Source organism: Ciconia boyciana, chromosome 7 (genome assembly GCF_034638445.1).
Source record: "Ciconia boyciana chromosome 7, ASM3463844v1, whole genome shotgun sequence".
In the NCBI taxonomy this organism is placed as follows: Eukaryota; Metazoa; Chordata; class Aves; order Ciconiiformes; family Ciconiidae; genus Ciconia; species Ciconia boyciana.
In genome coordinates, this window is record NC_132940.1 from 65,851,980 (window position 1) to 65,877,621 (window position 25,642).

A 25,642-nucleotide genomic window follows, 5' to 3' on the forward strand; every position below is an offset into this window, starting at 1 on the left:
GGCCTGCAGGCATCAGCAGCTACCTGCTGCTTCCTGATGGCACAAGTGCCCTATGGAAATGGGCTGAGAAATTCCAGAAAAGAGAAACCAGAGGAGATTCAACAAGAATGAAAAAAAGCAAGAAAATATGAGAAGAGAAGCTGAAAGAGATGTTTGCTCCAAAAGGAGATGTTTGAGAGAGCAAAGAATCATGAAGTCAAACACCATAACAAAACAGTGATCTGTTGTTCTCTGTTTCTAATGGATTAGGAAGAAGTCTTTGGCTACTGGCTAAATTCCTAATTATGAAGTGTTGAAAAGCTTTGCTTAGGGAAGCAAGATCAGAACAAACATCAGGTGTGCCTAGACCTGACAGCTCTTGCCTCAACATCAGGAGGTAGGTTAGATAATCTCTTGAGGACTTTCCAACCCTACATTTCTATGGTTTCATGCTCACTTATTTATATAGAAGCTTTCTTCCACAAATTGAGCAAACAAAACTTTGTCCTGGAAAGGCGTTTACATAGCCATATTAGTGCCAGTATTAATTCATTTAAATAACTTGTCCCATGAGGTGCTTCCTCTTTTTTTTTTTTCCTGCTGACTTATTTCCTTAAGCCTTCAAATAACTGCCAGTACTTAGCTCTGATGCCATTATTGAAATTAGAGTTTCTGGTGAAAGTACTGTTCCTCTTATTTGTCTTTCAAAGCATTGTGCACATCTGTGAGGTACAGCATTAATGATGGTGAGCTTGTTAAGCATCTGAGCCCATGTTTTAGTGTTTTTTCAATACTGGCTCTTACTGTGTCATCTATCCATAGCGAAGAAGAGAACCTGTACACAAGAAAGGCGTGAGCACATTGTATCACTGTGTACTGCTTCTCCTTCTTGTAAGTTAGCATAAATGCCTGTATTAATTTTAAATGTGGGTCTGTGGTACAGATTATCTGGTTTCATGAGTAGCTTCAGAGGGTAGGTGTTTAATATTAATAATCACTGTTAGCCTATAGACTTAATTAGGATGAGAAACAGCTGGATGCTGTGCAGAACCAGTCTTGCCTCCAGACACCGTGTCTCTCTGCAGCAGGCATGCCCTGATTGCTGGGCTCTTAACTCGTGGCAGGTGAGAACAGCATGTCCTCATGGTTACTTATCAATACTGCTTTTCCTTCCTGCTTCTAGGACCCTTTTAAAGGCTTCTGGCTCTTAACCAGAAACCAGGAGCGTGAGCACCTATTGGAACAGTCCCTTGTGGTCAGGCAGTTTTTCTTCTGCATGGGAGTAGCTGCCCTTGCTCTCCCAGGGTAAGTTTTCTTGACTTCTGCTCTCAGGGACAGAATACAAGGGTTACTTGGGCTGGCATCAGCAGTTTAATTTATTTGCCCTGGCTATCCTTAAAAAAATTTTTGCTTAAGCCAAATGCAGATTTCAACCCATTCGGGTATGACAAAGTAGGAAAAACATACAGAAATCTAAGAAGTGAAAAATACAGCAGAACTGTTAAATAAAGTACTGCTCAACTTGCAGAGCTTGTAACTCCAGTGGCACAAATCCAGCACTCGATATTCTGCTTGGTACAGTATATAAAAACGCAGCAGTGGAGTTATGCAGCTCAATTAGTACAGTTCATAAACTATGCAGCCCAATTAAGAAAGCCCTGTATGTGGGAAACAAAGTGAATGGAAATAGATGCCTGAAGTAATAACATCTGCAATTCAATTGGAAAATGATGCAGGTGGGTAACGCAAATGTTATCCGATATGCAGAATGTGTGAGTGTGTGCACATGTATGTGTATATGTAAAAAAATAGACTGAGTGTGTTTGCAGTTTGTCCATCACAGCAAGGGAGGCTGTGGAGCATCTGAAGTACTGTCAGATGGACCTGTAGTGACATTTATTTCTTGCCTATGAGTATTTTGGAACTGTCTCCAAAACAGCAGTGGCTATAAAGAAATGAACATGCAAACTTTTTCTATTTCTGATATACTTTATCAACAAGATGGCACCTAGATGCACAGCAGATGTTGTCTTTTGTGATGCAGATGAGCCTTTTGGAGCAGTGCAGCTGATAATGAGCTCTGTGTATTGTTACAAGATAGGGCTGCCAGGCAATAACCACCTACGAACCCCACTAACGAACAGCTACAGTGCTGAGGCAGGGTCTAGCTCCTCTGAGACGGTGAGTCAAATGCTATAGTTTTTAGTCTTCATTTGGGGAAAACCTCTTTTAGTTTCAACAGGAGCTTTGACTTTGTCTGGTACACAGGATTTGGCCTTTAGAAATAAACAGCTATTCTAAAGTGTCAAACAAGATTGCTGTGCTTTGCCAGTAATTGAAGTGGAGTATAAGCAATACTTAGTGTGGAAAAAAAAAAGAATAGTTAGCAAATAGCTTTAGTAATTAACGTGGAATTTGATCGAAATATTAGGTTGACATCTAACATTTTTTATTTGGCAGGACAGTTGACAATCCTGAATAACCCTGAATAATGAAACTATGCAAGTACGCTAAATATTGGGCTGCTGCCAGTCAAACACATGGCCCAGAAATGCTTCTTGTTACCTGGTCCATATAGAAACCAAGGTTTACTTCATAAATGTCTGTGTCACTGTCCGCTTCTTCCTCTGTGACAGCAAATGGGCATAAGGTAACTTGAGGAAATACCTACTGGGAGAACAAAAGACTATAAATCTTTGTAATGACAATAAGAGTCTCTCTGTTAACTTCAGTGGGCTTTTGAGAGGCTCTGTTATTTCTGGAGTGAAATATTTCATCCTCACAGGAATGGAAACACCAGGATGTGTTATCTGAAGGGAAAAAAAAAATCAAATTTGATACCTCCTATTATGGTAGAGGAAACATTGCATCCAGTTCTACAATTCTTGGACAAAATTCCTAATACATATGTAAAAGTTGTAGCTGTGAATTAGTGAACTATATGGCATGTGATAGATAAAGAACTTGCTTACAAGGGAAACATTTTCATGGTCTACCTTAAAGGTATTTCTATCCTCACTGATTCTACCAGAATCAGAGGAATGCTGCCAAGTTTTAAAAATATGAGTGGATTAGGGGAATATTAATCAGTGTCTTGGCAAGATTTTGAGAGGCATGAGTGCACGTAGTTAAAGGACAGTAATAGGTGGTGCCCCATCGTGTGCTGAATCTATCCTCTGACAATGCCACCACCAGTGACTGACCACCAGGTCCTACAACGCAGAACAGAATTTCGCTATGTGAACTTGTTATTTATCTCAACGCAGACTTTAACTTTAAAATCGGGCAATTATTAGTCAAACATGTAAACCATTTGGAGGTATGATCTGTGATTTCTCTACTATTCTCCTTGGTTATCCATGGCTGACTCTTGGCATACAACAAATTTTTGGCATGGAGACAGACTGCAGGGATGTAAACCTGTTTTTTTCCATTAGCCTTTTATGTTGGTGGGTTGAGAGGGGGTTGGAGTTTTATGAATACCCTAAATTAAAGAGACTCCAGCCTGACTGTGAAATTAATCGAGCTATCAAAAAACCCACTGTCATTATACAACAATTGTTAATTATTTACAAGCAAACTTCTGCAAGAACAGTATTGTAGCTGTCAGCATTGTTGTTATTAAAATTAAAGTGCTTTGTCTGGGTAGAAGATAACACGACTCATTTAGGCTAAATGCAATGAATATGGAATATTCTGTTTCTCTTCACCAATTAGTTGGAGAGAGAACAACAGCATGCCTCTTTCCTAACCAGAGGTTTATTTAAAAAAGTCTAACAAAATAAATATTTTCAGGGCTTTGTTTAAAAAGGACGTAAGTTCATTGTAGCTATTATAACAAAAATTAAACCCAAGTTTTTTCTAGGATGGGAAAAACTATTTTCATAAATTAAATTCTCCTTTTTCAGATAGTGAAATGTGTATGAAGATCTTTTTGCCTTATTATCACAATATATTGTTTTGCCCTTATTATTACAACACTTTGTTTACCGTGTGCATTATATGCTTTAGATTCACGAGTTGCTCAAGTGCTCTTTGCTGTCTCTGATTTCATTTGTCTTTCCAAGCATGTCCTGGTCCAGTGGTAATTTCTTGGTTCTCTGTGTAGTTGATTACGATTTTTATAAACAGCAAGAGGAAAGTCAGAGAACTTTTTAAGGTGCCTGTGCTGGGTGGCTTCAGTCAGTCTTCCTGCTATATTCTTTCACATGCTGTCTTGCACTAGCTAAGATTTCATTGTCTTGGTAATATTAATGCTGTATAGCAATGAATCCGTCAATAAAAAAGAAGAAGCAAAAGAATTAAGGTATGACTATGTCAGGGTTGTAAAGGGTGATGCTAGCATGGCAAAACTCTGCAGGGAGCGTACAGATCGGAAGGGACTGAAGTGCCTAGCTTGGAAAGGGCCACGTCGCTGTCCTTCTCCATGGTAATGCCATCAGTCTTCTTTTCAAAGCTTGTTTGAGTCTTTCTCACCTGATCCTTACTTCGCTGCTTTATATTCCCCAGCCTGCTGTCGGTTTTCTTTCTGACTGTATGGATGATTCTGGAAGCAGAGCGCATTCACTTCAGAGTAAGAGATGTTCTCTGTGGGGACTCCTTTCTACTGTCTACCTCGTGACATTAAAAGAATGGGTTGTCTGAGAAGACAGTCAACACTGGTCTTATCCTTTCAGCATAGTTATCAGAAAAGCTTTTCCATGTAAATCTTCCGAGGACTGTCATTAGCTACAACTGTAGTTGTGTTTGAGTAAGTACAAAAACAGCTTGTGGTTTTACTTTTCTTTCCACATGAAAAATTAAAAGATGGTCAGACACTGGGGGGAAATGTTACTTTGGTTGCTATTAGAAGTCAAAAGTAGGCTTGCCGTGAGTGAAAGAATCAATCTCTTAATTCCTACTGTATAATGACTTAAGTAGTTATGGGATGCAGAAATGAAATCCAAGACCCTCATTTATGCTTTTCTAGTTAGACCATGCTGCCTTTTGAAACTTTTTGTAAAATTTCTTGTTTAGAAAATGATTTTTAAAGTGAGAATAGTTGTGTTCTGCTAACTTCTTGCAAGTTTTTTATGGTCTTGTAGAGGTAGGAGAGAAGCAAGCTGTGTTCTTCATATACATACTAAGTTAAAAGGAAGATGTAGAGAACACACAATTGCATTTTATATAAAAAAAACCAATGACTTTCTTACATCATTAAAAGTATGTGTTCACCCACTATTAATTTTGTATTTGGTTGTAGAGGCCATGGTGGAACGAACAGGTGCAAAAAAGCTATTTGGAGGATTTGCCATAAAAATTGAGGACTTGTACAACTGAATGCGTATTCTATGGAGTAGATTTTTTTCCAACTGTATGATTTATAAATCCTTTCTCTATTGCAAAAGCCCTAACAAGAATGGTACAAACATGCCTCCTTGTTATCTTTGGGCAAACAGTGTTTCTTTTCCTCCAGCAGCTGGCTAAGAGTGCTTGACCTTACGCTTTGCTGTTGGTTCATTTGATATTACTTTGGCCATTATTAGAAAAATGTCAATGCTGGGACACTTCTAGTGTGGGTTTGCTCCTAGGGTCTCCCAGGGAAAGAGGACCTAGCCAGTATCAGTTCCATCAAGATCCTTTGGGCCTGGGTGTGGGGTAGGGTATGTTTTAGTTACGGTTGATTCATTTGGAATCTGGAATTTATTTATCAAAGAAAAGTTAAGGGGAAAAGTATACAGACGTGCTTAATGTGGAAGAAAGGCATGTTCAGCTTGCATGCAGAATGCCGCCGGAATGATTTAGAAATTGTTTCTCTGCTACGGCTGCCAAGCTTTGGAGGTGTTCAGGTAGGTCCTGGGCACTGGTTCCACCTGGGCAGTTATGCTTTCTAAGGGCTGGCTGAAGTTCTGTGATGAGAGATGCAACGGGTGGTAACTGAAAGGATGCATTTCCTCCAATGTCCTAGTCTTTTCTGAATTTTCTTCTGGCTAGTGTTCCTCCAAAGACACTGCAAGGGTCCAGCCTTCTCACCAACTTCTGAGAAGAGGCCCCATAAGTAATATTAACTTCTGCAATTTCCTCGTTACTCTTAAGCAAGTTATTAATTAACTGAATGTACCACTGGCTGTTGATAAATCCTTTTAACGAATTCAAATTCCATATCAAGCTCAGAGCGTTTTCACTCAAGCTGCTGCTGAAGTTAAGCTTTGTGAAGAATTAGTTCTGATCTGTTTTTGAGTGCCAGAGTTGGGGAAAATGGAGAGAAGATATTTGTTTGCTTGATTCCACATGACAACTCCAGGGTAACTGAATAGACTATACGGTTGGTTTGACAAGGCTGTGCACCAAGCCAGCAGCCTCGCATACCAGAGACAGGGGGATGGAAGGGGGACTGACAACTGTAATGGATTTTATCGGAATTTCTCTAAAGAGCGACAATTTGCCTTCAATTATTAATGTTTTTCAGAGGTTTCTCTTCTGAGAGGTATGAATAACTAACTTAAACATGTATTCATGTAACATTTTCAATAATGAATAAATTACTGCATGGAAAGAAGTTGAGTAGCAGATCCAAATATTAAATAATGGAAGAGATTTTTGAGAGTATAGGAAATGTAGTCTTTAATAGTGTGACTGTTACTGGCTTTTCTGTGAATGCAGGAACTGTGGTTATTATATGTATAAATGTATTACAATGATGTTTGAAAAGCATTGTAAGTTAGCTGGAAGTGCCACAGAAAGAAAAAGCGGTGCCTGTGTATTGTGGTGTGTGACAACATGTACGTTAATGCTGCAGTGCTCTTGGCTCATCCTGGGGCTCAAATGCGTTTCACTTCCCCCCCCCGCCCCCGTGCTCAGGAGGCACTTTGTGCTCAGTGCTGTAGAATCGTTGCCTTAGGTTAGGGAAACTTTGAAAATGCAGGCTAGGGAAGCTGTTGGCCCTATTAATAGGGCCATGTACTGAAGAGAAACCAGAGTGGGTTGCCAGGTACCTGGGAGGAACCTTAGGATGTTCAATGATTGTTCAGTGACTGCTATTTCAGGAGATTTTGAGGGACAGGGACTTTGAGTGTATTTATTGCTGTAGTCCCGTTTTCACTTCCAGAGTGGCATTCTTAGAGAGCCGATCCTGCAGTCCCTCATGCTCTGTTCCATTTAGTCTTTCACCCTCTTTAGACAGAAATCCATATTTATACATTTCTCTAAAATATTATAACAAGTTCTTTTCTGTAACATTACTACAGTCTTGAAAACTTGTCACAGCTATGAAAGCTTGTTAAGCAACACTTGAAAATGACCAGCTTTTGGCAGCATCACCATGACAATGAGTGTATCAGTATTTATTACATGAAGCAATTTATTCCGTATTAGCAGTGTGTTGTTTATTTTAGCATATAATTTTAAAATCATGAAGAATATTTAGAAATTGAATTCTTACAAATCTGTCTTACTGATGTTAAAAAATGCTAAGTTTTATGAAGTGTTATATATAGCATTGGTGTGTTCTGAAACAGCAGTGAAATATAAACCTTTGTGATTTCTTATATACTGAAAATTATAGAAAACTGTCTCGGCAGCACATAGGTTATCAAGTAGAGACATATATATATATATATATATAAAATTTGGTCAAGTTATAAACTGTTTGCAAAAGTAGCACTTAGCAAGTTTATAAGTACATTCTTACCACTCTGCATCAGTTGGCTTCTGCATGGATTGTGCAGCCAAAATTGCATCAGAGATCTGTGAAATCTGGTTCACTGGAAGCAGCATCTGACCTCTAAAACCTACTGATTAAGCCAGTTTATCGCAGGGGAGAGTATTTACATGCTGGTTTACACGTCTAGGAAGAACACTGAACTTACTTCAAACTGCGGATAGTAGTATAGCCCCGCAATTCTGGTAAAAGAGATGGATCTTAAAAGAGGCTGTATAATTCCTCTGATTATTTTGCAGTTGCCTCCAATAAGAATACTGCTTCCTTGTGTATAAGAACTGGATGTTGAGAGCAAGTCAGTTCACAGCTCCCAGGACTGCAGCAAGGTGTTTCATTAGCAAAAAACATTTTTAACACTAGCCTAATTAGTAGACTTCATAATTTATTGTTTCATCATCTGGTCCAGCTCAGCATCCATGGGATTTCTAGACGACATGAAGTGTGGAAACCTGTCATGACAGGAAAAAAACAGAGGCTTGTAGGAAACAATGGTTGTCTTGTGGGAAGAGTTTAAATATATGCAGCTGATCCCATGGGAACTGCTGTAGTCTATTCACCCTGTGTGAAAATGATGCTCTTTCAATATAATCTTTAATCCTTTTCTTTCACTGAAAAATGTGAGAACTTTATTTACAAGTTTTGAAAGAGTGCTCTATTTTAGTAAGTAAATGCTTTTCAAACATAAAAATAAATCAAATTACTAGTGTAACAAGGAGGGGAAAAGTTCTCTGAAATACGTTGCAATATTCTGTCCATAAATTGCATATGTGAATGTTCTTGGGAAAGTTTCAGGCTGAAAATAACCAGGAAATGTATCCAGGCTTTCTTTTTTTCCTGGATGGGTGCATGTGGGGAAGGAAGTATCCAGCAGTCTTGGAGATATTACAAACTTCTGTAACTGTTTGAGACATGCTTTTTCTCATTCCACAAAACAGATTTTTTCCTGTGAGATGGGGAGGAGGATTTAAAGAGAAGGGGATTCTATCATATGCACAGAATAAAAGTTTGCTTTGAAGACTATTCTAATCTTTCTCCTATTCATGGAAAAGTAAAATAAAACTAAATATGCAGTTGTTGAAAACATTTGTCCCCACCCCCAGAGAGAATGGAAATCTAACCCTCGCTTTGTTCAGTCCTTGTGTGTGTGAATAACTTCACAAACTCCCACAGGGTGTAGTAGAGCTGCTGTCCTGTTTGTTTTTTATGGGTCCATGTCCTAAATATTAAACCCTGTTTGGTGAAATACACAGTGGTATTCCTGGAAGTATCATGCGGCATATATTTTATAGTCTGCACACAGAGCGCTGAAAAGGCAGAGAGTTATTAATACTATTTTGCTTTTGCTTTCCTATAGCGTCTTTCATCCAAGGCATCCAAAGCACTTCATACGACTCAGTGTATTAAGCATGGCAACATGTCTGCGAGGTAAGGAAATTGACTTTTTTTTTTTTTTCTTTTCCTTTTTATAGATAGAGTAGTCAAAGCATTGGGCTGTGATTTGCCCAAGATCACCATGGTAAAGCCAGGCCTCTGGCCTCCCAGTCCTTTAACACAAATCCCTCCATTTAAGGGGAATTTTCAGATCACCTTCTTCTGTGTAATTTACTTGACATTTAAAACTAAGTTACTTTTTTGCACTGGGTGCTCAGTTTATACCTTTTAGATTTCTTTCTTTAATATTTACGAAAATGAATGTTACCTTTTGTTCATCAAAGAGCTTTGGCATCTGTGGTAGCTTGGGCCCTCAGTACAGAACAAGAAACATCAGCTGGAAGTGCTCCAGTTGGGAGCTGTGATGGCAGCATTTGAGGAGAACCATGGGCGGTACCCATGGCAAACTGAGTGTTACGGAGGAGAACGGGGTTTGGGAAGTGCTGAATGAATTGAGTAACACAACCAGGTCCTGCTTGGGAGCCCTGGCTGCGTGCTGGGTTTGGAGTATCATCTGTCCTCGGCGCGGCCCCAGCAAGGTGATGGTTTGTACTCACAGCCTGTTACCTATTCATGTACTCAACTGCAACTGGCCGGTGGCTTTGAGAGCCCGCAGGGACTATCCCTGATGGTGGTGGGTTATGGATTTTGCTGTGGGAATGAGTTAGCTCAGGACTTAGTACTGTGCATGCTTAACCTCCTTCTGAAGTACAATATTATGTAAGTTCACGTACAAGATTGGTTCAACAGTATAGTAAGGTTTTAACTGCCTCTTGCTTTGCAGTGAGCAAACTAGAAGATACTGTGCGGTTCACTTAACATGAACTCTAGGCGGCCTGCATTTCCTAAAATTCCTTAAATATAGTGAGGGTTTTCTCGATTTACTTTGCTTAGCATGGAACTAGATTAACAATATCATTGCACAGTTCTTTGAAGGTTGAACTTTAGTTTTCAGTGGGATAGCACCATCTGCTAAAATCAAACAACCATACTTTCAAGTCTTTTGAAAATTAAGGAAATTTTTCTAATTTCTTGTAGAATTTCCTTCACTGTAAATGTAAAAATTTTTATCTCTCCCCTTCCTCCTTGATTTAAAAGATTTTTTTTTTTGGGGGTCCTTCTAATGCTATTCTGCAGAATCTGAGTTCCTGATAAAACTGTAAAACTCAGTCTTTTATCTCAAAGTTCAATTGGCTTTTGGATGCCCTTAGGTCCAACTGCCCTTTTATGTGGAATTTTTATTGTTATTCTTCTGTTATTGGGGGAATGATTTTGCAAACAGACCAATTCAATTGCTTCAAGCTCTGAAACCTGTCAGGCTAGCTTTTAGTCTGATTGCTTCTGATAAGGAGCTTCGGTAAGAATGTTGTGCCTCCAGCAAGTTGAGAGACTCACCTTGGAGGGGAACAGCTTCAAGGTCCCAGGGAACGTATGGCTCTTTCAGCTTGTCATGAAAAGGGAAACTAGGTGTTGGAAATCAGAATAAAACCTTTGAATTAGATGTAGGACTGCCCCGTGAACCAGTGGAGATGGCCTGTGTTATAAGCTGAGTCTTTTTTTCCCTGCATAATGATGACTTGAAGTTTGTTACAAGAGCTGGAGTCACTGCCTTGTTTCCCATAGGTTTTGACCATAGGAAGGTATGGATCCCTGCTGCACTGGACACTGTGCCGATGGGGAGGCACACAGGGTGTACAAACTTTGGCAAGACCCTTTGCCTCTTCTCCATTGCTTGTGTACATGGGACACATACAAGTCTGACCTGTCTCAGACGCTGATCTGACAGATACAGTATCTCTATCGTATCTGAATGAGAAGATACTGATAGGTGATGTGGAGACAAGCTGAGGAGACATCTCGGGAACCATACTCTGAAGCAATTTTATCATCCAACCAAAATTATTGTCCCGTTTTAAAAAAGAAATTAAAAAAAAAAGACAACATTTTAGAAGACACATGTATTATGCTTTTCCTATTCTTCAATGCCAGCAGCCTATTAGTAGGAAACAGTACAATCTTGTAGAGAGAAGGAGATGCTTAAAGGACAATTCTCTCCTTTTAAGACCCATGCAAGAAAAGTATTTTCAGCACTGTTACATAATGTAAGTGTTAAGAAGATTTGCTATAATTCCATTTCAAAGAGCTTATAGTAAGTAAATGTTTTTCTATATTGTTCTTAGTGTTGTCTATAAAACTTACATAAAAAGTGTCTGTTCATCAATAGAGAACAGGGAGAAACTTGTCTTCTGCAGAAGCACATCAAGTTAGAGTATCATTTGCAAAAGGCCAAGAAGGGGCTGCTGTGTTTCAGTGCAGCTGATCAAAGGGAGGGTTCAAATGGATCTTCGTTCCTAGAGCATTTTTCTGAATTATGTGTGCAGATTTTGTTGTGCTACTTATGGGAGTAATGTTGAAAGCCAAAGCAAACTTCAGACCCTCTTCTGTATTCATGTAAAGTGTTCCAGAATTTATTCCTTTGGACAGAAAATATCTTCTGTAGCAAGTTTGTTCACTTGTTCTTTTTCTTTCAAACAGTGTGAGCTTACCGAGGTTGTTTTTTTACCTCCTTCCCAGGGAAGGATAGCTTTCCACTAACACAGAGAGTTCTGTTTTCTCTATTAAAAACAACTGCCCTCGAGTGGAGTAGGCTTTGTATTTTGTCCTAGAAACAGAGCATTTCATTCAGAGATAAGGCCTCTCTGCATTTAGGTTCCTTTAGTCACCTGACGGAGCCATTGGTAACTTTTAGGCTGCTTTAGTCTGCATTCCTGAAATGCCTTACTCCTGGCACTGCAATTAACAGCTTCAGGTTCACTGCTTGCCACCCGGTTCCCCAGCTTTCCACTTGCTGTGCCCTCGGATGCTGCCTGGGGTAGCAGGAGAGCAAAGGAAATGGTCAGGCTTTGTTTCCAAGAACGCAAGCTTTGCACCTGTAACCATTGTTGAGGATGTCGTTGTGGAATCGTCAACAGGTAAAAAAAACCAACAGTTTGTGTCAGCGGCTTTTTGAACTTTTATTTCTGAATTTGAGACTTGCTGAGGATGAGTACAATGGGCCCAATCTCCTCTCCTTACACCATCTCCTTCAGTTTGGTGACTGGTGATTTATGCCATAGCAACTGTCAGGAGGATCTAGCCTGTTGTGCTTTGGGGTTTGCAGTCTTATTAGCTCTTTTCTGCTTCTGTCGTGTTGCAAATAATCAAAGTAAAAGTCCTGTTTAATGATATTGATAGATTTGGGAAAACTAAAAAAACCTTACAATCGGGCTTATGGCAGATCAAGTGCAAGGTCCTGTCTATGCTATTAAAAGAGAGATTGCTTTATTGAGTTATTTCCAGAAGGTTCTCAGTGTTTCACATTGGTTTTGCCCCTTATTTGACATTTTGCTTTTTTTTTTTTCTGAAAAATAGCAGAAAATAGAGTAACAGGGATTAAGGATACTCTGTATCTCAAATAATTATTATAAGTGATCTAGTTTGTCACAATGTACTTTGTTCATCAACTCAAGAGAAGAACCTGGAGGAGTTGGCTGAGAATGTACACAGGCTTTGTGGAAGACGTACTTGGTAGATCTCTTCCTAGCCTCAAAACCAGTAAATATTCTGTATTAGACAGATAAGTGAAGACAGAGGGAGAGTTTTCGTTTGTGACATAACGTTTGTATTTTAATACATGTTCTCGTGCCAAGCAACGCCTGGGTTAGATACACATCTGAGCAGAGCTTCCTGCAGGCCACCATGTCTCCAGTGGGCAGGCAGGAGCTCTCTGCCTGCCCCGCGTGGCACGTGCCATCGGGGTGACTGTGGCTGTACGCTGCTACAGCAGGTTCATCTAACGCAACCCTGTGTGGAAGATGTGGTGATGTTTGAGTCCTTAATTTGTCACACTTACCCAGCCTCTTCATCGCTCTGTCCACATTACGAATAGCCTATTTTTCATAAGATGCCCTTTTCTCCTATATTTTACTTCAGCCAATATATGTCAGATCTCAGACACTTCTCTTTCCTCTATATAAAGCTACAGGGAAATTTTACTCATTGGAAACACAGACTAGGTCGTTTAAGTGATATGCACAAAGGCAGACTGATCCAGTTCTAGCAACTGCTTTTCCAGTGCATAACGTTTGAAGCTAACTCAAACTCTTGAATTATTGAGTATTATATTTAGCGTATGCCTACCTTAATGTCATAATTTCATCAGCTAGATAGTCATGTATCTGTTGTATTCCTGCAAAGACAGCCACAGTGGCAAAGCTGAAACTTTGTTTAGATTGTTGCATGCCTAAATGTAAAGGACATACATATACACACGTATATTATATGTATGTCCTTTACATTTAGGTATGTTTACTTCAATTCAGAAAGACATTTTGATTCACAAAACACCAACTAACAACAGCCTACTTTGCAGTTTCTCCAAATGATCCTGTGTGTATCTCCACACGCTTCATTATGGAGAAAATATTGATGATGTGTTGAAGGAGTGAGAATGATCACTTTTGTACTAGAAGATGGCCAACACGGATGCAGTTAAAGCTAAAGGGAGCTTGAGGTGACCGTCGGGCAGAGCTTGTTTGGGGTGAGGTCGTTGAGCTGTGCAGCAGCTTCCTGGGGCACAGAGGCGTTCCCATTTGTAACCTCTCCTTTCATGTGTCTTTGTGTCCTCTTTGCTGGCAGAAGCTCAGTGTGCTTCTGGCCAGCATGGCTGCTATGAGTGCTGGTGAATGCCCTCTGTGTTGTTCACCCCTTTCTCAGCAGGGTCTCGAACAGCAGGCTCTTCCACCGCCCTGCTTCCCTCGCAGCTCTGCCTGACATGCTAGCAGCCCATGGAGGGCCCCGCACTTAGAGGTGCTCTTTGGGGCTGAGAAATTGTGGCTTCCTGGGTTTCTTTGTCACCGTGAATAGTGTTGGTGGGAAAGGATGGAAGAAGTGCAGTACAATTGGGAGCTGAGGGAGGAGGGACTGCCCTTGTCCTGTTCCTACTGGTAGAGCCATCATGGAGACCCTTGGAAAACTCAAGGACAGACATTTTCTGCCTGCATGGATTTGTACCTGCCTTGGCGAAGTCCAAGGAGGGTGTCCAAGCCCCGTGGGATGTTATGGGCCTGAAGGACCCTGTGCTGTTAGTCCCTTTCTCATGTGCACTGAGGCTGGCCATGAAGACCCTTGCTTCAAACGTGTATGAGCAGAGGGGACCCATCAGCACGAGGCAAGTCCTGGCAGTCTTGGAATAACAAATAGCACTTCTGAAATGTGGAAAAACCAAACTTCTCCTATAATTAAGGCAAATGTCTCCTCTGCAGATGCTTTTAAACACCAGAGTTTTGGGGCACAAACGCAGGACTGTCCTATTTCACAAGTGTGTGCGTGGTGCCAAGCCCGGCCCCACTTGGCTAGGCTTCTGTTAAATTCCTCGGCCAAGGTGCATAGTTTCATAGTTTCAGCTCAGCCAAGTGTTTGTTTTACACGAGTTTAAAAGACTGCAGGGACCATTTTGGCAACAAAACTGACTGTTTTTCTAAACAAAAATCATTATCTTCTCAATCTTGCTCATAATGTATTTCTGGAGTCAAGACCCAACAACCCAGAAAACAAACAAAGTGGCTTCACCTGCCTCCTCTAGCTTTGGTCTGCTACTGACCACAGAAAGGTGGTTTGTAATCCTTATCAGTTAGTCCAGTCACCATCCTGCTCAGGTGATATGCATTGAAATGAAAAAAACCTTGGTTTTATTTATTAAAAGTTACATATTGTTTAGCTAATTTTAAGCTATTTAGTTTTTGTGGGCAAGAGGTCCTTCAACATGCAATTCGTGATACATGCTTAAGGATCTCCCTGGATCAGGGCATCCTGTACGCTGTTTACATGCACCATTTAAAAATCTTTCCTAAACTGGAATATGACAGTCAATGCATTTGCTAATTTCCACCCCCCCTCCTTTTCCCCCCCCCCCCACCTTTTAGATTGGGACCAAGGAAGTCTTGAAATATGCCCCAGATTTATTCGTCATATTAAACTGATCACTAGTCCACAGGATTATTTCCGTTCTGTCCTCATCTGAGTCGTTCATGCACATGGTGCATGCAGAGGTCTGGCTGAGCAGCAGCGAACGCAGCCATGCATCATCTATTTGGGCTGGTTTTGGCACAAAAGGACCTTTCACGTGCAGGGGATCTTTTCTCCTTAGAGGATGCTGAAATTGAAGGAAGCCTCTCAGAAGCTCTTGAACAAATAAGAATAATTAGTTCATCTGTGGTAAGTGAAACACTGTCCTTAATCATTTTTCATGAGATTAAATGTACTGTATAAATAAAATATTAAAGACAGGGACATACACAATTTAAGTTTCTGAAAAACTCAAGAATGCCGAGCAGAGTGTAAGGTTTAAAAACGTGGTAACCAAATCCAGTTCCCACTAGCTGGATTTCCTTTAAAGATATTTCAAGTTCATCTTTATCATAATTCTTATTAAATAGTTATTTAAGGCATATTAAAGATTAACAGGAGGTTACAGGTACACTGCATGTATAATGTGTATTCTGCTTGCAGCAGAAAGTGTTCTGAATGATGGTAGGCTCACGAATTTTGGTAAACTCTTTAAAAATGCTGTCCAAGGAGAAAAAAAAAAGCTCTTTATTCTTACTGCTTCCAGTCTGCTGAAGGGAAGGGAAAGTCTTTTTTGAGCCTTAGGGTATTCAATTAGCAACACGTACATGTTCTCACAACTCTGCTTTTCTGGCACTTCATATAGCATGTGATTTTAGAAATCAGTTTTGGCAATGTGCAAACCTCTGACTCTCAGAGCATTGATCACGGCGTTGCCGGTTGCGACAAGAACGGACTCATCCATCAGGACAGCCACTGTACACCGGCTCTTCTCTTTGGTCGTTTCTTTAACAGCAATTACATCTGCACGCTCTTTCAGAACATTAATCGCGTTACTTTGGCCGATGCCTCTGCTGTTTGTGGTGTGCTTTGACTCGCCTAACTGCAGATTATCAGGAATTTGATAGAAATTCCCTCTAATATACTTTGGGAGAGAAAATGCCTGAATTTGCCACAAAACGTTTTCACAAACACACCAGCCTGCATAAAGCGGCTGAAGCATCCCGCAGAGCCATCCCCTGCCTCCCAGCTGCCGAGCGGCCGTTCCCACCAGAGGGCCCTGGAGATCCGGAGCTGCTCCAGCGCTGCCCTGTGCCTGCTGTCTGAGCAGCCGGGATTTGACACATGGTTTTCCCCAAATGTGAGGAGTTTCACGTTCACCGCTCTGCTCTCCGTGTCCACGCACAGCCAGCGACCGTGACTCTTGTCAGGGGTTTGCTCTTGGGCCGTCCCAGGCAGCGGCTGTTAAATTGTTCACCTCTTTATCAATAGGTAGTCTTATACAAAAGAAAAAGTGTGTTTTCTGTTTTTAATAAGTGCGTGGATTTTTCTGTCATGCCAAGCAAAACTTGTAGAGGGCTAGCTGCGAATAAAGGCAGAGAATTGCTTTAAGACAGACCCAAACGTCGTGGCTTCTGCCTGTGATACGCTGGCATACCATGCTGCAGCGCAGAGCCCCCAGACCTAACTCTGGAGCTGCTCTTCTGCAAGCTAGCGCTGAACTTGGCTCCAGCCCTTTAAAAATGACCATGCTTTATCTAGCAAAAACAATGACTTTTGGTTAATGCTTCAGTCTGTCTTTTATCTTCATTAATTTTTAGGGTGGAATAGCACAGGTTAGACCAAGGGACGGTGATTGTGTATTCTGGGTCTTAAGTTATGGCAAAGCGCTGCTGTTTCCTATCCACGTGGCATCGGTGTCAGTTATTACGGGGGATTACAGGATTTTGTGATAAAGCCTATTTAATTAACTTTTATTTGTGTTACATTGATAGTAATTGAAACTAACTGTGTTTACATCAGAGACTTGACATGATGTGAAATATTTGGGACCCTGCATTTGGCTATATATATTGTGGATATAACAATGCCAGTTTCAGTTTTAGGATGGAGAAGAGGGCCTGCGAGAGTGGTTCTAAGGCGTGCAGCTGCAATCGCTGGTCAAGAAGGCCGTGCTTCAAGACAGACTACTAAAAATCATTTGATAACATAATCTATACCTTTCACAATAATGAGAATTAAGACCTAAAACAGTGAATTGTCTATGGGATGACTAATTCCTGTGTTTAATCACACTAAATGTTTGTTGTAAAGGTGGAAGTGAGAAAATGGACATTGAACCATTACAAAAACTTCATGTCTGCAGGTTGGTTTTGTGGGGTCCTTGAAAAGGAGGGGCATTCATTGGCAAATGTCTTTTCATTTGAACCAGGACTACCAGACCAATGACAATGACCAGGCTGTGGTGGAAATCTGCATCACTCGCATCACCACTGCCATCAGGGAGACGGCATCTATAGAAAAGCATGGGAAAGCCCTCGTGGCTCTCTGGGAATCATGTCTAGAACACAACCTGAAGCCTTCTGGAAAAGATGAGGACACGCCACATGCAAAAATTGCATCCGATATCATGAGCTGTATCTTGCAGGTAAGGCTGAGCTGAAAGCAAGGGAGTGTAATGCATTCATTGGCTATTTGGTTTTATCTTTTAAAATGCAGTTGTACTTTATGTTTTCTGAGGGTACATGGGAGTGGTTGCATTTCTTTAAAATGAAGAATATGATCCCGATTGTTAACGGATATTGTTACATGCGTATGGTATCTGTTGCAGTGAATCAAAAGTTTTGGCAGCTTCCTTATCTTTAGAAGTGTCTTGACTGTTTAGTGCCACATTTCATTATCTTAATGCTCCATTAATTCTAAGTATTTGCATTTCATGGAAGTATTAAAGTGGGAGACATAGGACTATCATTTTCTGTGGTTACAGAAAGATTCATTTGAAAGCATTTAATATTAGGGAAGAGGTTATTCTTTCAAACCATTCTGGAAGGCAGCAAAATGCCAAAGAGAGTTTAATGACATGAAATTTAGGTCATTAGATACGCTGTCAAGTGAGGAGGATCTCACTTAACATTTCGATTGTGAAAGCTGAATCCAGGTTACAACACAGAAAACTGACTTCTGAACTAAAATCTGATTGCTACTTCTCTAAATAGAGGACTAGAAAGAAGTTACGCTCTGGCCAGAAGTGTTGGAATAATTTCTTAGAATATGTTACTAAATGTTAGAGGCAGCAACAGCAAGACTGAAAAAGCATTTATGTCCCAAAAACATTTGCTAGAAGAACAGCTGAAGCTGGGCCCTATTTGACCTCAGTAGTCTATGAACTATCGCTCCCTGTGAATGCAAGACTAAAAAGAAGACATCTTGGTATATAGCAGCCTTTTGGGGATAGGAATGGGCTATTCCAAGGCTTTCTAAGAAAGCTGAGGGTGAAAAGCCATTTAAAGGGGGGGAAGGGGGAATCTGGTATTAAATCAGGGTGAGTTTGGGGTTTGGGTTGTTTGTTTGTTTGTGGTTTGTTGTTGTTTTTTTAGCCAGGACTGCAGGCAATATCATTCCTTGTTGGGAAAGCAGTATAATACACTGGAGAGACCCGCAGAGAAACCTATGTGCACAGTCATGTAACTGGAAGCAGAAATCAGGCTTATTTCCAGAGTTTCAGCTGTGGGTGCAATTCATGGGGACCAGCTCCATATCAGATGCTGGTTCTCCAGCAACTGCTGGAGAAACAGTTGCTATGAAGTGCCTTTCCACACAGCCTACTCTGGGGTGATGTCTGCAGTACGTCTGCTGTTTCATAGTTGCTTTCTTTACCTCTGCCTCTAAATCAGATGTGGGGGTGTTTTTGTTCTTTCATTATAAAAATTCAGGCGATAGTGGCACAAGTATGTCACTGTCCCATGAAAGGTACTGCTTAGCCCCTTGTAGGATATATTGTTCCATAGACTTATTGAGATTCCTCATCCAGTTTGGCTGAAAGTGTTTAAAGTCCAAAAGAAGCAAAGAGTTTCAGAAAAAGTAACATCAATGCTGAATTTGCTTCAATGAAATTTTACTTTACAATGGTCGGTTCTGTTTACCTCCAGTCTGTCACTCTGAAGATGCACAAAAAAGTGTATTATAGCAAAATATTAAAAGAAGAAAAAAACCTCCTTTTCTGAAGCCCGGGTTCTCATTGATTTTGGTTTGGGAAGTGTAGAGGTTTAGTCTAGCCAGGCATTTGGTCAAGACTGTGGTGAGGCTTAGCAAGATTTCTTCTGCGCTGCCCTGGCATCTCTGAGCCGTGATCCATAAGCTGCACCCTGGTGCACGGCACAGTAACTCATCCTGTGAAGGTGAGTGGTATATCAGGGGGTTGTGTCCCCTCTGCCTTTCCCTGTGAATGACTGGCTTTGGTAGGGACCGTGCTTTCTGACAGGCAATGCGTTCCTGGAGGTGTTGCCTAATCTCCCTCTCTGTCTTGTGTCCCTGGAGGTGAGACAGTAACTGCGTTTGGATACCAGTAGCAGCACAGCTTCAACTTTCCCGATGAGAGACTGTACATTGTAAAATCATGTTTTGTCTTTGTGGTACTTAGAAATCATGCTTCATGAGAACGCTGAAGTATGCAATGGCTTGTCTAAGCTTTCAGTTTGTGCTGTTGGCAACTGTGTGCCTAAATCAAGCTAGCTCATATCCAAATGTTTTAGGGATTGCACTGTGGTGCAGATTACTTAAAGAAAGGAGTTCATTGAAATGAGAAAGTTATGAAAGTACATTTACTGCTCCCTGAAACAGAGCTATTACCAGCAAGTTCTTTTGCATAAAGAAAGAAGGCATAAAATGAGTTTTTATACAATACATGAGGGATAGTTGAAGTAGTAATGAATATCTGACAGCTGGGTTGAATCTCACAGCATGTTTCTGTTGATATTAGCAGCAGGGAGGTCCCCTAGGTTTGCAAACATCACTATATCATATTATTGAAATCTGTTTTTCATTGTCACCTTCACATTTTCGTAAGTGTGTATTCATGCCCTGATATTTATAATGGAACGAACAAAACCTTTCTCCTTCCATCTGAATTAAAACCTTTTCTTAACTATTTTATCTTTATTGTAGGAAAAAAAAATTGTTCTTTGGAATTTTCTTAGATCTTTTAAATCGTAGTCAGAGGGCCAAACCTTATTTTCATAGAATCATAGAACCATAGAATGCTTTGGATTGGTAGGGACCTTTCAAAGCTATCTAGTCCACCCCCTCTGCAAGAGCAGGGACATCTTCCACTAGATCAGGTTGCTCAGAGCCCCGCCCAACCTGACCTTGAATGTTTCCAGGGATGGGGCCTCCACTACCTCTCTGGGCAACCTGGGCCAGTGCTTCACCACCCTCATTGTAAAAAATTTCTTTCTTAAATCCAGCCTAAATCTGCCCTCCCTTACTTTAAAACCATTGCTCCTTTTCCCATTCCTTCTGCATGGAGTCCTAGAGTATAACTTGGAGGCAGAATTTGGCTCCTACTCAGTAGTGCCTCTCAGCAAAATATAGTGAGGCATTATGTCAACTTAAGCATGCCGCTGCATAAAGCTCTGTTCATTTTAAGGGCTTTTCTCATTAAAGACGCAGTTCTTGGTTGTATGGCAGTTGCCATGATGAGCTATCTTGACACCTAGGAGCTGCTGCAGCCCCTTCTTCCTTAGGGGCTGGCAGAAAGGGACTGTCTTGGAGTGGCTGCAGCACTCCGCTGCCTGGCAGGTCTCTGTTGCAAGGAGACATCCTCATAGCCGGTTAAACTTGGCTCTTTTGCATTGGTTGAGTAGCACAATGCAGCCTTAATTAGGGTCGGTCCTGCTCTCTGTGAGGCTAATGGCAAAGGCAGTTACTGCTGATGGAGGCAGAGCTGGCCTAGGAGGCAATGTAGCAGGGTATATGGAACAACAGATTTGTGTTTTTTCTCAGGTCTGAATTTATTTTTTTCAGTGGTGCTCCAGAATGAGCATGTGTTAAGTCTGGACTGCCTTTCTTTACACTATTTTGTTTCTTTCCGAAACATCTGGGTTCCAGTGGTTGCCTGCAATTTCAGATGCTAATTAAATATAATCATATTGCAGGATTATTTTCAAAAACAATGATGTACTCCAGTTTCAAAGAGATGTTCAAAACTGAGTGAAGATGAGAGAAAAGCACTGATTAAGGAGGCTTCAGAAAGAATGTAGGTCCTCAGTTACGCATAAACATATCCTACTAGTTTCAAGGGCAGTTATGTACGGGAACTTAATGGGCAATAGATGTATAGTGTGTGCACACAATTTCACATATACAAATAGTTGCAGGAAACCTTTTCGGACCTTAATGTCAAAACTTACGTGCACGTGCAGATACCCCTGAGATCACTGAAGCTTGGTGCCATTTTGAGGACAGAAGTTAGCTGTCTTGGAAAATTCCAGTTGACCCCAATGTTCAGAGAAATTGACTGGAGTTTAAGAAAGGAAATCTAAATTATTAGAGAGAAATTGATGATCAATACTAAAACTATTACCCTGTGAGCAAGTCTCCCAGTACACTTACTCATGGGTACTCTTTTCCTCATTTGACTAGTTTGCCTTTGATTTAGTCCCAGTGGCTTAGCATGAGATTCTGTTCTGGGAATAGAGGAGTGCTTTCTTCACGTGGTCTCTGCCAGCACAAAGACAGGCCAAAACTCAGAGTAGTAACGCACTTCAGTTTAGATGAGGGAAGCTGTGACGTGCGCCGGGGAAGATTTACCCATGCTTGAAATTAAGCTTCCCCAAGCCTTGCCTCTGTGCCTGCACGTTGGGCTGCCCTGCTTGGGGCTGGACATCAGAGCGCGGGAGGTTGCTGCGACGTAGGAACAACAGGCAGCAATGTATCTCTTGCTGCAGGGAGCAATGTTTACCAGTCAAGAGCATGAGTGACTGCTCTGAGGTGTTTCCTATGCTTTGGGATGAAAATTACCTACCCTGTGTGGATGATGGATACAGCTTCTGCCATCTTCTCTGGGAGCACCAAACACAAAATGTCTTGTTAGAAATGTTACAGCAGTTAACATTTAACTAGTGCACTTAATAGCATGTTTTCTCCCCATGCAGAAGACCAAAATAGGTGTGTTATTAGCATCTCTTGGTGCAGTACTTTTAAATTTCCTTACTCGCTCTTTCTTTGAATTCTGCCTTCAGTGGTGTTACCAAACCGTAACTTTTCGTGACGTATTTTTTGCCTTTTTTTCCCCTGTTGTTTTGATTTTTGTTTTTCTACTCTGATCAGCAGGAGACTTTATTTCAATATTTTTTTCAGCTGCTTATTTTTCAGTGGTTTTTCATGTTTTTACAGAATTACAACCGACCTCCAGTAATGGCCTTAGCTGTCCCAGTGGCGGTGAAGTTTCTTCAGAGGGGCAATAAGGAACTGTGCAGAAACATGTCAAGTTATCTATCCCTGGCTGCAATCGCTAAAGCGGATCTGCTGGCTGATCACACAGGCACCATTGTCAAAAGTGTCCTTCAAGGTAGGAACACACTGAGATTTTGGATTTAGTCCTGCAGCGTGCCCACCGTTACATTAGTTAGGCTGTATTAGGCATATATACAAACAAACATGTTATATGTAAAAACATGTATGAGGCATGTATGTATAAAGCATACATATGGACGTATCTATAAACATGTGATAAAACATGTTAGACACAATCTAATAACAGACTATATCAAGAAAGACCTTTCAAGAATACATGAATTTACTGAACCTTGTTGACTATGGAAGTTTCATTATAGATTGGATGACCCATAGGGCAGGAAATACATCCGTACTTGTTAGTATACTGTACTAATGGACTTCAAATTATAAGCCATGATATGAGACACGAGTTACTGGGCTCTTATCCTTTCTATTAGTGTCATTGGCAACACTCCAAAATATAAATGGGAATGAAATGAATCCCATTCTGTGGCAAAATAGTCAGATGTAAGATATAAAAGCTTTGTAGTGGTTCTTTAATTTTGCCTACATTAACTTGACATAAAATTTTGTTGCTGAACTCTGTACATTTTACTTTTGTGGTTTAAAAAGCCAAAAATATTCATACCTCTACAAAAGGAAGTCCAATTTAGTTGAAGTAGTAAAGTTCACAGTGTTTGTTGCAATACAGTGCTACTGCAGTAGTAAAATCACTGTTTGCTTTTCTTCAAGTATGGGTAATAGCAATAAGTAGTAATAGCTGTCTAATTATTCCAAGAACATTGTTATGAAGATGTTAAGCCCTCAAATTAAATGTGTGCATTCCGTATTTATTAAAAATAAATGGAGTGTAGTTATTTTTAGGCATTTTATGGAGGGATAGCTAAGCTAGAAAGTAATTTTGTTGTTAAGACATTATGGTAAGAGTTAGCATATTTGTCTGCTTTGTTTATGGACAAATGTGTGATAAATATGATAAATTATAAATATGTATGAGCTATGTGATAATACTAATTGAGTAGAGTCCAAGAACAGAATATTGCTACCAACTTAAAGCCACATGGATAATTCTTTTAAGACTTGTGACATTAGTATTTGCGTGTTAACATCGTGCATTACCACTTGTAATGCAGTGCTATTAATAGAAAAAAAATAAAGTGAAAGAGGTTTTATGGTATAGTCATAGGTTTAGGAAAAGTGATTAACACCCACAACGGAAGGTTTCATCGTGACTGTTCCTGCTCGTTTTTGTGTATTTATGTTATTCTACCAGCAGATGCTGCTGTGGACATCAGATTTGGAAATTCCAGACTGGAAGAGGGCACTCTGAATAGGCAAAGTGCTCTGTTTTCGAATACTGGCTTAATTGCAGTGTACATAATTTGTATTTCACGCATGAAAAGGTTGGTTTACAGCAGGCTAAGAACCGCGCTTAAAGACTGAGTGTTTGCTGAAGGGAGAAGGGAAGCAAGAGGATAAGCTGCTAAGGATGGATTTACAAAGCAGTACAGAGACAAAGGGCCTTGTTCTGGTGCTGCACAGACGGGGCTCAGCCTAATGGCACCAGTGAGACTGATAGTAGACTTTGGCCCGTTGCCTGCGAGTGTTTGAGAGCTAACTGGATTTTTTTATTACTTGGGGCAACTGTTTGGCTGCATAATCAGTTTCTTATCTTATTAGCTAAAAAAGAGCTCTTTAGAAAGAGTGTTTAACTACTCTGTTCCAGTTAGTGTGAACTCAGCTTCTAAACATGCAAATGTCTGTACTGTGCCCACGATCCTGACAGGCCCTGTGCTGACACCTTCCATCAGCATAAGGGATCAGGCAGATTTATTCCTGTTTCCAGGGGACAGCAGCAAAACTACCCTGCAGTCGTTGCTGTAATCTGAGAGTCCCATGGCTGCTCCACCTTCCAGAGGAGCTCAGGCAAGGGATGTGGATGTTGCATTCAGCAGAGGCTTGTTAGAGGGCAGAACTGGGCTCAGCAACGTACTCCAGGCATGCGCGTCTTGTGCTCGCTCCTTCATTTCTATGTTTGCAGTGCGAGAGCAGGGTTGCAGTGCCTTTTCCATATTGGGAGCCCAAACTCCCCCAAAATACTATTTACTTGGTGTTTTCCAAACAGGCAAAGTAACTGTTGACAAAAATATAGTTAAGCTAGGAAGGAAAGAGAGAAGCGTACGGATGGAGGTGACTTGTGGTGCTGGGCAGGAGGGGACTAGGCTGTGGGAAAGCTCTGCTAGTCCACAGAGGTGATAAAGGAAGAGCAAAGCAATTGGAAAGAGGAGAGTTTTCCAGCTGAGTCAGTGAGAATGAAAGGACTGGCTTTGCATTTGGTCATCTGCCAAACCAGAACAGAGATAGGAAAAGGCTACTTCCAAGACAAAGCATTTCAGGTATGAGGTACGGTAGGAAAAGTAGCCAGGAAGGACTTCTGTTAATCTTTTTGAGGATTTTGCTTTTTCTGCTGCATTTCATGGACATTTGTTTTCATTTAATGGAGGACACTGTACGGAAAGAGGATTTGAGAGTGGTTTTGCCCTTGCACAATGTTGGGACCTGGAGTGTTTTTCTTAACTCTGAAGATCTGTTTTCTGGCTGACAGCATATGAACGGAGGTAATCTTTCATTGTTCTGTAGTTAAGGTTATTTGCAGATATTATGTAGTAAGGGATTTTTGTCGTGCTTACTACTAAGCATTTATAATTTAGATACATTTTTATTGCAGGGTAATAGGAGAAACTCCAGCAATTAGAGCAGTGGTTTTTTTTACCTTAAATAAACAGTGTTGCCAAAGCTTTGGAGCAGATCATATACCTTTAGCTATAAAGCACAACCCCCTTGAATGGCATAGTAAAGTGGAAATTACCTTGTCATAGCTTTTTCTTACTACTTTTGTATCGTGGAAGGAAGGGTCTGGTAGCTGCATCATATTCAGGAATAAGCATAGCAGCAATGTGTCAAGAAACTTTTCAAAGTGCGTTCTTAGGACATCTGTAGAGAATAAGAAAGACAAACATGTGAATAGAGCAGAAAGGTGGGCTGCTTCCAGTGGAAATAAGAATTGCTTTGAATAAGACATTCTCCCTGATAACTTGTTCAGAGGCTTCAACAGGTAGTGAGTAATTGCTC

General features: G+C 40.7%; 1 protein-coding gene and 1 long non-coding RNA gene across 18 annotated transcripts in view; one reads left to right on the plus strand and one right to left on the minus strand.

Annotated features, from left to right (window-relative positions):
• The first annotated feature begins 247 nt into the window (after positions 1–247).
• Positions 248–25,642, plus strand: part of VEPH1 (ventricular zone expressed PH domain containing 1) — a 97,853-nt gene continuing 72,458 nt past the window's right edge. For 13 of the 17 annotated variants that reach the window (XR_012043525.1, XR_012043526.1, XR_012043527.1 and 10 more), the window contains exons 1-6: positions 248–376; positions 1,163–1,284; positions 9,033–9,103; positions 15,073–15,364; positions 17,427–17,642; positions 22,388–22,562. Coding sequence is in view for 11 of the 17 variants with exons in the window: in XM_072868544.1 (XP_072724645.1) it covers positions 15,227–15,364; positions 17,427–17,642; positions 22,388–22,562 (529 nt within the window). In the remaining 6 variants the exon portion in view is untranslated. Of the gene's footprint in view, positions 377–1,162; positions 1,285–9,032; positions 9,104–15,072; positions 15,365–17,426; positions 17,643–22,387; positions 22,563–24,952; positions 25,129–25,642 lie in introns of those variants that run through there. The other 4 variants (XM_072868561.1, XM_072868560.1, XM_072868545.1 and 1 more) reach the window with 3 other exon arrangements.
• Positions 15,097–25,546, minus strand: LOC140654814 (uncharacterized). Its single transcript, XR_012043536.1, has 3 exons — positions 25,380–25,546; positions 21,403–21,509; positions 15,097–15,331 (listed from the first exon to the last, which is right to left on the minus strand). It is a non-coding gene; the product is annotated as an uncharacterized lncRNA (long non-coding RNA).